Source organism: Styela clava, chromosome 6 (genome assembly GCF_964204865.1).
Source record: "Styela clava chromosome 6, kaStyClav1.hap1.2, whole genome shotgun sequence".
Lineage (NCBI taxonomy): Eukaryota > Metazoa > Chordata > Ascidiacea > Stolidobranchia > Styelidae > Styela > Styela clava.
In genome coordinates this window covers 14,137,656-14,150,887 of record NC_135255.1, presented here as the reverse complement: position 1 = coordinate 14,150,887, position 13,232 = coordinate 14,137,656, and the positions used below count along the sequence as shown (strand labels likewise).

At 32.2% G+C, this 13,232-nt stretch overlaps 2 protein-coding genes across 2 annotated transcripts; both read left to right on the top strand.

Moving 5' to 3' along the window:
• Positions 1 to 546: 546 nt before the first annotated feature.
• On the top strand, positions 547 to 2,525 carry LOC120330713 (phosphopantothenate--cysteine ligase-like). The gene has a single exon (XM_039397607.2). It carries the CDS (start codon positions 590 to 592, stop codon positions 1,523 to 1,525), a length of 936 nt encoding a protein of 311 aa, XP_039253541.1. The 5' UTR covers positions 547 to 589; the 3' UTR covers positions 1,526 to 2,525.
• A 253-nt stretch (positions 2,526 to 2,778) lies between these two features.
• On the top strand, positions 2,779 to 12,861 carry LOC120330707 (calcyphosin-2-like). The gene is made up of 14 exons (XM_039397598.2): positions 2,779 to 3,436; positions 3,743 to 3,986; positions 4,442 to 4,582; positions 4,969 to 5,032; positions 6,476 to 6,540; positions 6,694 to 6,792; positions 6,881 to 7,077; positions 7,656 to 7,823; positions 8,240 to 8,398; positions 9,597 to 9,742; positions 10,309 to 10,463; positions 10,536 to 10,617; positions 11,027 to 11,161; positions 11,574 to 12,861. The coding sequence occupies exons 1-14, from the start codon at positions 3,402 to 3,404 to the stop codon at positions 11,750 to 11,752; spliced, it is 1,869 nt and encodes a 622-aa protein (XP_039253532.2). The 5' UTR covers positions 2,779 to 3,401; the 3' UTR covers positions 11,753 to 12,861.
• The last annotated feature ends 371 nt before the right edge of the window (positions 12,862 to 13,232 follow it).

Genomic DNA, 13,232 nt, shown 5'->3' with positions numbered 1-13,232 from the left:
CACACCCCTGCCCTGCCTGCCTCCCCCTCCAACAGTTAGAATAAACTATTTCAGTATTTCTATGTAAAAGTTTCAGATGAACTTTTTGTGCCATTACAGCATTACCGTTACCGATATGCTGTTATGGTAGCGTTATTTCAACTTGCAGACAGGGGGGGGGGCTAGTTCACTAAACGCCGTCAAGTAGGGTACTACAGTACTAGTACAGTAGTAGTTAAGTCTGTCAGTAGACTAGTTGGCAGTACCATTTTCTAACCACCACCTGTATACGGCATCCAAAAATTACATCATTACAGCGTCACAGTGGCGAAATAAGGCCCGTTAAAGTGTACGGATTTGCGTCCAAAATGCGCAGACGATCACCTGAAATCAAGCAAGCTATTCCTCGGCTTAACGATCCCGATATTATGGATACTGGGATACGAGAGAGATCGCGAGTTCGTTATCGTTGGCAAAGATGACATTTCGGGTGATTGTAGCGTTTCCTTGGCAAGCTCGAACTTACTGATTAGCCACATTCAACATCCATCCCCAAAAAAATTAAACTGCTCATAATCTGTATTCTGGTATTGCAGCATATATATGGTATATGGCAACTTTAACTGTTCAAGATAATCTTCAACAATTTTCAACTCCTGGAAACTTGGAAGATGTTGTTTTTAAAAGCATTGAATTTGTTCAAAAAACTTTGTCTGAAAACCGAAACTTAGTTTTGATTACTGCTGGAGGCACATCGGTTCCATTGGAGCAAAATACAGTGCGGTGTATAGAGAATTTTAGTACTGGACGCAGAGGAGCAATTTCAGCGGAAAATTTTTTGCTTGCAGATTACAATGTTATATATCTTCACAGAAATGGATCTTCCTTTCCTTTCGAAAGAAAATTTGTCGATTATTTAGATGAAAAAAGTAAAAGATTGATGGATATATTCACAATTGCTAATGATTGTGTCAATATAGCAGAAAATTTCCCTAAAGATTTGAAAGACTCCCTGAAACATTATGAATTGCTGAAAAATAATATACTTACAATTAAATATACAAGCCTTTCAGAATATATGCATTATACACATGCAATTTGTAATGCATTAAAGCCCATCGAAAAAAGAGCAATGATTTATCTTGCTGCTGCTGTGTCAGATTTTTTCGTTTCTAATAGTGATACTCAAGTTCACAAAATACAATCTTCAGATAAGTTGATTAATCTGAAATTGAGCCCCGTCCCGAAGATGCTTGGAAAATTGGTTGAATCCTGGGCTCCAGATGCTTATGTTGTTACTTTTAAACTGGAGACTGATCCAGAAATACTGGATCATAAAGCGAAATCGGCTCTCATAAAATATCGCCATGAAGCTGTTGTAGCAAATACATTGCATGATCGTTATAACACTGTCAAAATACTAACAGAATTAGAAAATATTGTCATTCGGTTATCAGAAGAGGAAACTCATGCAAAAGTTAATATTGAACAGAAAATTGTGGAAAAGCTTATAAAATTTCATGTGAATCATATGACCTCAATTTGATATGTACATATAATATTATTCCATCTTTGTGACCAGTGGAGATATCATAATAAGTATATATTTATTCCATACCGAGGGCCTTGAGCCAAAAGGATGATTATTGAACATTGTATCAAATTAAGATTGAATTCTGGCTTAAATTGCACCCATTGTTTTGAAATAGTTTCGAATGAAAATTTTGACATTTGACCATTTTTGACTTGAAACTCTCGGAACATAACTAGCCTCAATACCTGAATTTATATTTCCACTGTTAAAAAATTTTAAAATGTAGATTATTTATCATCTATGTAATTTTTTTTCATTCTTGACTATTGAACTAAATGGAATTGTTAACACAATTATCTGAATCGAATATATTTTGCAGATTTCTTATACTAATTGATATTCGGATCTTTGACTTGTAATACTGTGATTTATATTGCTGATTATTAGAGAGTGATTTGGATACAATAAAATTGCACTTTTGTCCTGAGAATAAGAAAAGCTATAAAAAACCTATTGTGGTGCTCTGACTCTCAAATTGGTTGTCAGCACTTTTCAATAATTTCTATAATGGTTTGCCATAATCTATGGCATATTAACCTAAGATAATTTTGCATAATAAGTGAAAGACTGCTACTAGTATCACCTATATCTTGTTTAATTGGCTTAGCAAATATTATCAATAAAACATAGAACTCGTGAGATGACAAAAATATTTATTGATCTTAAAAAGATTCAAAAGGTTTTTATGTTTTTTTTTGCATATTTTTTTGTTTTTTCGTTATTGGTGGTTTACATTATTTTGTAAAAATTGCTTTTCGAACAAATCAGTTTTGGCTGTATTCACATGTTTATAAAAATAGTACTTCTGTTCCAACTACGGGAGCTGAATAAATCAAAGTAATAAATGTTGATATGATCTTTTACAGTTAGCCTATAATCGTTGATTGTCTGTAAGTTTTGAACAAATCATATAAATATTTTGTAATTATTTATTGTTGTTAATAATTTTCAGGTTGCAGATAAAAGGTTATTCTAAAAACTGAAATTATGATTGAAATAACATGTAATGATCGACTGGGGAAAAAGGTTCGAGTAAAATGCAATTCTGATGATACAGTTGGTGATCTAAAGAAATTAATCGCAGCTCAAACTGGTACAAGATCGGATAAAATTGTCTTGAAGAAGTGGTATACTATTTTCAAAGATCACATTACATTAGGTGATTATGAGATACATGATGGAATGAACTTGGAACTATATTATCAATGAATTAAAGGACATAAACTCCTGCAATGTGAGATATTCTTGATCTAAAGAATGGATAGCAACAGCTCATCGGTGCATCTTGACAGTAAAACAATCTGAAACAATAAACAAATATTGATTTAAAAATAATTAGCTTTAAAAAATTTTGGTTTTACGAAAATGTTTTGGGATAGACAATTTTTTTATGATCACAAATACTGTGATTTATGTTTTAGCAATTTTCTCTCGCAAATATGATTCTGGATTAATCAGTAAATTATATTCAAATTCAGTAGACAATTCAGTCAGAATATACAGCGAAGATATCTATTGCTATAGTATAAAGTTGATTTATGCCAGATTTGTTAATCTGCAACAGAACTTCACTGTTATATGGCTCTGGTAGATTGTTCTTAGGGATTTTCATTTTCTGCTTGTTATGCTCTCTTTATTGTACAACTTTTAAATTTTGTGCTCTCAGTAAAATTGGTTTAGTGATGCATGTAAATAAACATATTTGTCACTTATTTTGATAATTATAACTGATATCTTTCGTGGTTTTATTCTTGAAATGGTGCGAATCATGTTGTTAAACTTTATTTCATGTTCATCACTCATAGGTGTTTAAAATGTTAAGTTAGTTATGGCGGCATACAGATCTCATGATAGACCTGAAAGGTACGTTATTGTACATGATTTTTTGTTCATGTTATTGTTGTTGAACGAAAAACTTTTTTCGAACTTTGACTTCTGCATTACAATAGATAGTGTTGCACAGAGAGCTATCGCTAAAATTATTTTTTTTATATTAATTGTCGTTTCGGTACAAATTTTATTGTATGAAAAATTGTTATTAATATTTCAGATATATTTTTTGCATAAGAGCTCATAATATAACTCTGTAGTAGTAGTATAATTCCTATTAATGAATATTAGGGATATAAGTAGTGGAGTGTGCTTCTGAAAAAATTATTTTTATTTCAGTGTTCCTGCTTTAAACCTTGGTCATCTTGGAACAGATATACCAGAATCAAATAACCAAGTGAAGAATCCAGTCAAAACAAATCAACGACTGCATACACCTGATTCTAGATCTACCGTAAGCTGGGGGACAGGACTATCAACTCCTTACCATGTTTCAAAACAAGACTTACAATTTGGTGGGACTGTCCATCGGCCTTGTACACATATGAGGCACAAGGGACAGGAAATGAAACAGCCTCAAAAGGTGGGTGACAATTTCCTGACTTATATAAATTAGGTTTTCTTTATCATAACATTGATTCACTGTCTCAAGAAAGTCTCAGCAAAGTCATCTATCGTAGTCGGCGTTTCCAAGCCAGGGAGAAATTCCTTTCCAGAGAGAAATTTTTTAATGATTTGGGGGAGAAAGTGCAGAAATATCAAGCATATTCGGCATAGTTTCGGTAATATTTATTAGTTTTTTAGTATTAAGTTTTAAGACATATTTATTGGCACATTTTTTTTTCAAACTATGTAAAGCCCAGAATGCAAGCCGCGTGTAACACTAGCAATGGATCTATCAAAGATAGTCTTGATATTGACTACCTCTTGATTTACAAATGTCCTGGGTTCATGTTGTTTATTACAAGATGAAACAATGCCTATTACCGTAAATATTTCTCGATTTATTTTGTTTGAAACTTATTTTGTTTTTTATAGAATATAAATATAAATGAAGAGAGAATGAATTTGAAGAATCAGCAACCAGCAGTAGAAGAATTCAGAGCTAAAAGCAAAGACCATAATGCCGACAGCAAACAGAAATATGACAAGTATGATAAAAATGCTGAAAGACAAAAGGTATATTATTGAAATTGGGTCTAACAGATTTGAGTTGGTAAGAAGTTAAATTTTTGTGTCGGTTTGCTGTCTTCTCGTACATGAAATCTGCTTATTGCTTAACAATCAAGAGTAAATTTGACCACAGGTCGATCGTTTCATTTAGTAATCTTGTGAGATCTCTCAAGTGTGCTGGAATATTTTAACATTTCTGACATTTGTAATCCTTTTTGCACTGACCTGATGTTATTTTATTTTTTCATATTGAACATTGGCACAGTACCATGACCAGCCTATGTCGTTGTTCTATTTTTGCTAAATACTCATTGGTTTCTAGTATATTTTTTAATAGAAGTAAAATATTGTGTCTATCAGTTTATTTTCAATCAAATGTTTTTTAATGGTAGGAACAGTCTAGATTTGAACAGATCAAGCATGTGGAAAAAAGAAATGATCATATCAAACCCAAAGGTTAGTATTGGTTTTTTGTTTACCGTTACACTCACATAGGCCTATGTGTTTTTGAACCTGTGAGTCACCATTACACCTGTTTTTGCTGAAATCAATAAACCTCAGTGGGGTCGTAGGTTTGAATCCCACGGAGGCTGATTATGTGTGGGAGGATCGCTGGACTCCCTGCCATTCTAGGGTGGTTCACATAACCACTGGTTGGATACTGCTTCCTTCACCATCTGAAACAACTCGTTAATTAACTATTCCCATATTCATCATGAACTGGTAACCGGCCACAGTCCGTCATATGAATAAGCTGCTTTATACTTCTCAAGATAATTATGAAACTCCTATCCAGTTTCAAGTAGGACGGTAGGATTTTCTCATGACTGATACCCATGGTTTTGTGACCAAATAATGTGCAAAAATCCCATGATTATATAGACCAGTGTTTTTCAAACTTTTTTCATCACTACCCCATTGACACGGCCGTCAGAAACTAAAATAAATATAAAGTAACTTTTAATAATACAGAAAAAATTTAAAAAATAATAATATTGTTGACAATACCTTTATTAATGTGACCGATGTGCTTGCATATTCTCGCACAAAAGATCGAATCTTGGCTCTCATTTCGGTGATGGTGGTTCTTTCAAATTTGATCAAAAATAAATAAGTGTCGTAAGTTGTTACCCTGAGTCCCTGACCCCCATTGACCCACCGGGAATCACATTTTGTGGAAATGGAATGTTAAATGCTCAGTAGTTAATGATCCTTTTATTTTTAATTTCTAGGTATTGCTAATTGACATGCATGCACAGATTGCACGCATTCAATCAATGACTTAAATTTGTAATATAATTAATAAACAAATTGTTATTTTTGACACCTATCAATACATGTATTGATTGATTGCCTCTTACTTTGAACTAGTAATGTGAAACATCTCACGAATAGTTCTAAATGATGGTCAATTGATGGATGTACCGCTTATTTTTATCTGCTCCTTTAGACAGAACTTCATTCATTATTTTATTCACCACGTTTCATATCAAAATTAAAAGTACAAAACTTAAATTTGAATTTGTCATGAATATGATGATTGATTACCGAGCGTGATAGCAGGTTGACACTGATTGAGAAACATTTCAATTCCCTGGCTAAAATATTGCTGTCAACAATTACAATGATTGTTCTCACAATCTGTACGAAATTTTTGTTTTGTTATATGAAATTTTCAGTTTATTTGTTAGATGACCGCCTTTGAATTTACGCAATTCCACATAACAAGTGAAGTAGTTCTACAACATTTCTTGATTTTTTTGGCTTTTACTTCATAAATTACACCATCAAATACTAAATTTAATCCAAGAGACTTGCTGCACGGTAACACAAATGTATTTCTTTACTTGTAATGTATAAAGATTCATGTGCATGTAGTATATTTCTACTTATTTTCAGGAAAAGGTCAATCAGCATATTGGTATCTGGACAAAGAGCTTCAAGATCATCCTCCAACTCCCAAGGTAAGCTTTATATGACATATTCAATACCTATTTAGCTTTTATTATACTCACGTTGACTTCATAAACCTCAAAATGGAATGGAATAATATATGAATTGATTGCTGGTCATCTTGTAAAAGCTGTTGTATTTCTTCATTTCAATATTGTTTGCAGGTTGACGATACGCCTACAATAGATGACTTAGCACATATGCAAGCTGATTATACTGGACAATCTTATACTGATATACACAGTGCAAGAAAATATGCTGCGGTAAGACGATATGGATTAAAGTTTATTGCGCTTTTTGCATGCAAAATGTTTTCTTACATATTACAATACAATGCATGATATATTTCAGGAAGATGATCTTACAAACAAACAAAAACAACGAGTCATGGAACAAGTCCTAGTTGATTTATTATCAAGACATGTTATAAGTGATCCTGACCAGGATAAAGATCCTGCAAGATCTAATCCTGCTGATCCACTTCGACAACAACCAGGAATGCCAATGCAACCTGTTAGAAATCGATCAAGAAGGCTTCACGATACTAAGTATGTGATTTAATGTGGTCTATTGCACCAGCCTCTGTTTGATTTCGTAACATTTCAACAGATTTACTCTCTCTCTGCGCTCAGGCGTTTCAAACATTTGATTGGCAGTACACTTCCTAAACATTTTCCTTTTTGATAGTACAATAGAATTCAAATGGCCCCACTAATTTGTTCCTTTTTCAAAATATGCTGTGTGACGAGATTGTGTTAGATTTATGGTAACAGACCATTTTTTCTCCTGTCCTGTATAACTATCATTAGTTTTGTTCTACATTATGTTTCAAATTGTAAATACTTCTATCTTTTGAATATTATATTAAAAATTTGAATGTGAATTCAAATTGAAATATTGGGAATATTACGATTCTTCAGTTCCAATAATACTAATACCTCTTACATATCAATTACTGCTTGTGAAGATCCTAGTTGGGAGTGTAAATATGAAATTGCCTCGTAAAATTCAATGGTTACATCATGTTAAAAAAATAATTGCAGTAATATTGTGAATAGCCTGGTATTACGATATTGCTATTTGTTGGAATTATCGTCTCTTTATCAGAACTGTTTTTTTGTCTTAGGATAAGTACAGTAGGAGCTGTAACGGAAACAAGTTTGAAATCCAGAGTTACGTTTTCAGCAAGAATTCTCACCCAGAATGGAAGAGATGCCTTGAGAGAATTGTTTGGATTTTTCTTTCATCACGATAATACAGTCACTGTTTATGAATACAGAAATTTTGGAAAAAAGTATGTTATAGGTTATATAAATACTGTTTTGTAAAACTAGTTAAGTAGCGATTTAGTTGTGAGCCTTACTGGCATATTCAACCAATCCTATCGGGCTATCGCGTTTTATTAATCCAAATTTTTTTACCGTGAGTAGCAGTATGAAATATGAGGTCGACAATCAAACCAATTTTTACCAACGCAGAGTCTTGGTTTTTTGTATGAATCGAAGGATGTGAACCATTTTGCATGCGTATCCTTACTTCAATTGTACAACCCCAATTAACACTTTCCTAATTAGCAAGGCCATGGTTTGCAATTGTATCTTTAGTCAATTTCATGAATCACTTTCTGAATGCTTTGACTGACCTCATAGAACTTTTCTGAGTAATTTTTAACAATATAAAATTTAAGTGAAATTTTTTGTTGAATTACAGCAATTTCAAAGCACTTCCTTTTATATCCCGAGGAAAATATAAACATCAGAATGGTAGAAGGAAAGGAAAAGATGTGAGTTCCCATGATATTGAGTTGGGAAAGAATCTTGCCTTTACAACAAGCAGTCTATCGCACCTTCCAGAAACATTAATGAAAAGGTAAGCTGACTGTCTATTATAAATTCTGATGAAATAAAACTTTGGTTTTCTGGCGTATTGCATTGAAGTAGTATTTGGTTTGCATTTTCTAATTTTAATTAAAGCAGGATAGACTTTGTATATAAGTCCTTAAACAACCCTTTTGTGTTGCTTTTGGTATTGAACTTGTTGCTGACTTATATTCATACATGGCCAACAAAAAGTTGGCAGCTCAGATGTGTGAACAAAATACCCACCAGTAATGAGGAAAATTCAAAACTTATGCCCAACTACAGCTCGTCTCAAAATAAAGTATACACTTTTAATTTTGAATTTGCTTTTCAGGTACTCATCATAGATAGTTCATTTCTTCGAAAAACATAGTATGGATAAGTAGTAAAATTTACGTAGGTATTGTTTGCATTTTTCATCAACCAATCAATGACATGAAGATTAAACCAAGAAGAGGTGCAAAATTGCTGTTTAACAAAGAGCATATAAATCAGTGAGGCAAACTCAGCGCCTTTTTGACAAAGGATTTGGAATTAATTCGGCTCTGCATGTTTTCTTCAGAGCGTCCGCTTCTTGGTCTTCCTGATCTTTGTGCATTAACTACAGATCCAGTTTCCTTAAATTTACGAAGAATTTCATAAGTTGTTAGTCGTGTAGTAGTCGAATTAATTCCAAATTCTCTGTTAAAGTGGCACTCAGTTTTTTCACTGATTTATATGTTTTTTGTCAAACAGCATTTTTGCACCTCATTTCTTGGTTTAATCTCCTTGTTATTGATTGGTTGATGAATAATGCAAACAAAACCTAAATTTAACTACTTATCCATACTATGTTTTCTGGAGATGAGTACCTGAAAAGCAAATCAAAATTTAAAGTGTATACTTTTTTTTGAGACACCCTGTATAGAGTGAAAATTTAGTGATAGATTGAACTGAGTTAAGGTGTGTGATGATTTTTTTTGGTAAACAGTTCAAAAAGTTGTCTAAATTATGAATGATGGTGTATTGATAAATAACTCTTCTATCTGCTTCTTTGGGCAAACTTAACTTAGGAGACTTATCATTAAACTTATTCTATATTGAAATTACAAAACTTTGGTAACTTGTTCTGAAATAATTCCAATTTCAAAAATTAAGTTTTCATCTTTCACCTTCATTTTTTGAGTTCTTAAATCTCTAAATTACAATTGCTAAATACTTGCTTTCAGTAAATTTGTAACAATAAGAATATCAGGAATTGATGATTCAAATTCTGGGGGTGATTGTGGTTGGAATATGTCAACTGATGATAGAGATCTTGATACTGACGCTCGTCGGGAAAGACAGGATCGTGAAGTTATGAGAAAAATTCAAAGTATAATGAACACTTTTCTAAATGTTTCTACTTTCATTATATGTAATCTTAATTTATCAAGTGTATTCAAAATATTACCGACAACTAGTAAGAACCATATGATATGAACTTATTTCTATGTCCTGATGGCTTATATGGGTCATACACACAACTATAATAGGCCATCGATGGCAATCGTATTCACTTCTTAACCCTTTTTCTTTCTCGTCATCTACTCCAGGGGTTCTCAAACTTTTGGTGTTATGAAGCTCGCTAAGAGGTTGACTATTATTTACGGAGCCCCACTATTCATTTATAAAAATAAAAACGCATTGCTACGATTAATGTTTCTGTGTGAAAAAAAAAATTACTTTATTTAATGACTTGGATGTAGTGTCGAAATGTGGCAAATTGAAATATGGCATTTTCCATTTGAACTTGCCTTGTAGCCACATTTCTACTTTGTTACATAATTAGCCGAGTCAGTATTTTATAAGTAATGGAGCCCTTTGGTTTTTCTCATGAAGCCCTGGGTCTTTGTATGGAGCACATTGAGCACCTATGATCTACAATACATTATTTTAAAGGCTTCGTTCGAGAAAAGCTACGTTCTAGAAGTGTCAGTGTGCTGATGGGACTTGGTCAGTTATTCCGTACAATGGATAAATCAGGAGATGGTTTGCTTAGTAAATCAGAACTCGCAGATGCTCTCGAGCAGTTTGGTATTGCAATACCTCAAGAGGTATAAATATTAATGGATTTATCAATTTCATCAATAACGAGAATGTAACAAATTACAATAATTTTTTTTTAGAATTTTGATTCTGTATGGAGAGTTGTGGATGAGAATAATGATGGTGCAATCGATTACGGTGAATTCATGAGAGCTTTCATAGGTATAATTATTGTTTTAATATAACATACTGCTTCAAGATTCCATTTTTAATCATAATTTTCTATTGAACAGAATAATTTAGATTTCTTTGATGACCTATCAAAAAATTTATCAAACATATGCTTAAAATCAAACAATCCGTGGAAAATTACCGCCCATTTTTATCAAAATCAGCAAACATTGAAGTAAAAAAGATTCACACTTTTTAGAAAAGATGTTTTTTTGTTTTCATTTTTTGACAGACAAAACGTACTGTTATCAAATCATATCTTAGTTTTTCCTTTAGATGGCCTGACTTCTGGTATTTGATTAATATCTGTATCTATATTACAAAACGATAATCTATTCTTGTAGTAGTTCTTGGCGAAGTTTTTGCAGATAAACCGTGTAGTGATTTTATTTATACTTAGGTGAAATGGGAGAATTTCGAAAACAAATTGTTAGAAAAGTATTTAAGAAACTCGATCCACATAAGACTGGAAGTGCAAGTCTACTTGATATGAAAAAAATGTACAGTGCTAGGAAACATCCTCTCGTAGCATCAGGTGAACTTTTAATGTGTAATTGCACAAAATCAAGATTTGAATTTTATATTGGATAACAGTTACAAGTGATAAATCCACCTGCTTTATCAGTTTTAATAAACAAAATTTGTGTATCTGAATGGAAAATTACCAATTTAGTTGTAAGCTAACCAAGTATAAAAACCAAATTGTTGCAATGTTATTTAAAAGTAGTATTGGTAGATATCTGGTTGTTAAATTAGACTTATGGCGATTTCATAAGTAGAAAATAATTTTGTGTATCATATATTTTACGATTTACGAACATCATTATTTATAAGAAAAGTTGGCAATAATGACTGATAATAATTTTTAATTATTGTTTTATTCCAATGAGTGTTTTAGTGATTGAAATATTAAGTTCATCCAGATTAACAAATAGAATAATGTTCAGGGCAACTGACACAGGAAGAAATGGAAATTCGTTTCATCGATTCGTTCAATCAAGGATATTCAGTAGATCCTGGCAGGGTGTCATATGTTGAATTTGAAGAATATTACGAAGGGCTGAGCATTGTTATAACGAGTGATAACGATTTTTCAAACATGATGAGAAATTGTTGGGGAGTATAAATTAAGTTTTTGTCTCAAATTTTAAGCGCCCGGAATCAGAATAGATGGTTTTGTCAAAATCCTCTTGCATAATTGAACATTTCCGAAAGTATTTTCGATAATATTTTGTAAATTATTTCATTTAGTTATTGTATTCTTTCTCTTCGCCGAATTCCATTATTGTCTCAAATTTTAGGCGTCCGGAAAGACAGTGTTGTCAAAATCCAGTTTCATAATCGAATGTTTCAAAAAATATTTCCAGAAATATTATATGAATCTTTGCAATTAGGTTTTGTATTCTTTCTCTTCGCCGAATTCCATTATATGATATATATCATTTGCAGCAGTGGTATTAGTTGTAGATATTTAAGAATGCCCGCGTATTATTTTATTTAGTTTTAGCATTTGTAATGAACAGTTTCAATGAATTTTCGATAAAGTTTAATATAAGTGATTTTGCTAATGAAATATGTATTTGTGTAAATGTATATTGCATTTGATAGTAAAGCATAAAAAGTTGTAGTTCAAGAATTATTATAGTTAAAAATTGAGTAGTCAAGTTATTTATAATGATACATTTATTATTACTCACCACCATCAGTTTACTTGCGAAAATCACAATGGCAATATAATTCGATTACTTGAAAAGTTGAGATATCAGTTTTATCACATTTAAAAAACTCTGAAATCTATCAGGTAATTTGTATTACTAACCTCAATTATATTCCAGATATAACTATGTATTTAGCAAAAAAAAGTTAGTAATCTGTCTAATAACAAATATAAACATGAAGTATTGAATATTGAATTTACCTTCTACATGCCACGTTCTTCAACACAATAGTAGCACTGTTTTATTGAATTGTATATTTGCACCTATCATGTATATATAATTTTAGAGTTTGCTAAACTGGTGCATATGACATCCTTTCAATCTATATTAGTACAACTGTTTTTTTGTGAGCTAAAGATTTATGCGTTCCACAGAATACTTCATATAATTCTTATATAATGTTTTTTCTTTTCAAATTATTATTTACCATGTATTTTTATATTAATTGATGTTGTCTTCAATTAGTCGTTTTGTAGATTTTCTAGGAAAATATATGCCTTGTGCAATGTATGAAATTTGTTTGTTGTGTGTTTACATACTTCGAATAGTGGACGGTATTCAAGTGAGCGCCTGACGCGCAAGATGACAGGTATTTTTCTGATGGCGCTGGGAAGTCAGTTATTACTTTATTTGCCATGTTCCAAAAGCTGTTCCGTTGTTCTATATCGTTAATTTCGGCCCGGTAGGGTATCTAATTTTATGAGTGGGTAACTGTTTCCGTCATATTGAAAAGAGTTCTGAATTCCTTCCTGTCCTTGTAAGACAAGCTCTATTTTCCGCTCTTCACGGAAATTTTTTTGTTTCACGGATATTTGAACCCATACTAACCCTAACCCATGGATTTAAGCACCCGCATATAGATTGAACCCGCGGATATACACATCGGTT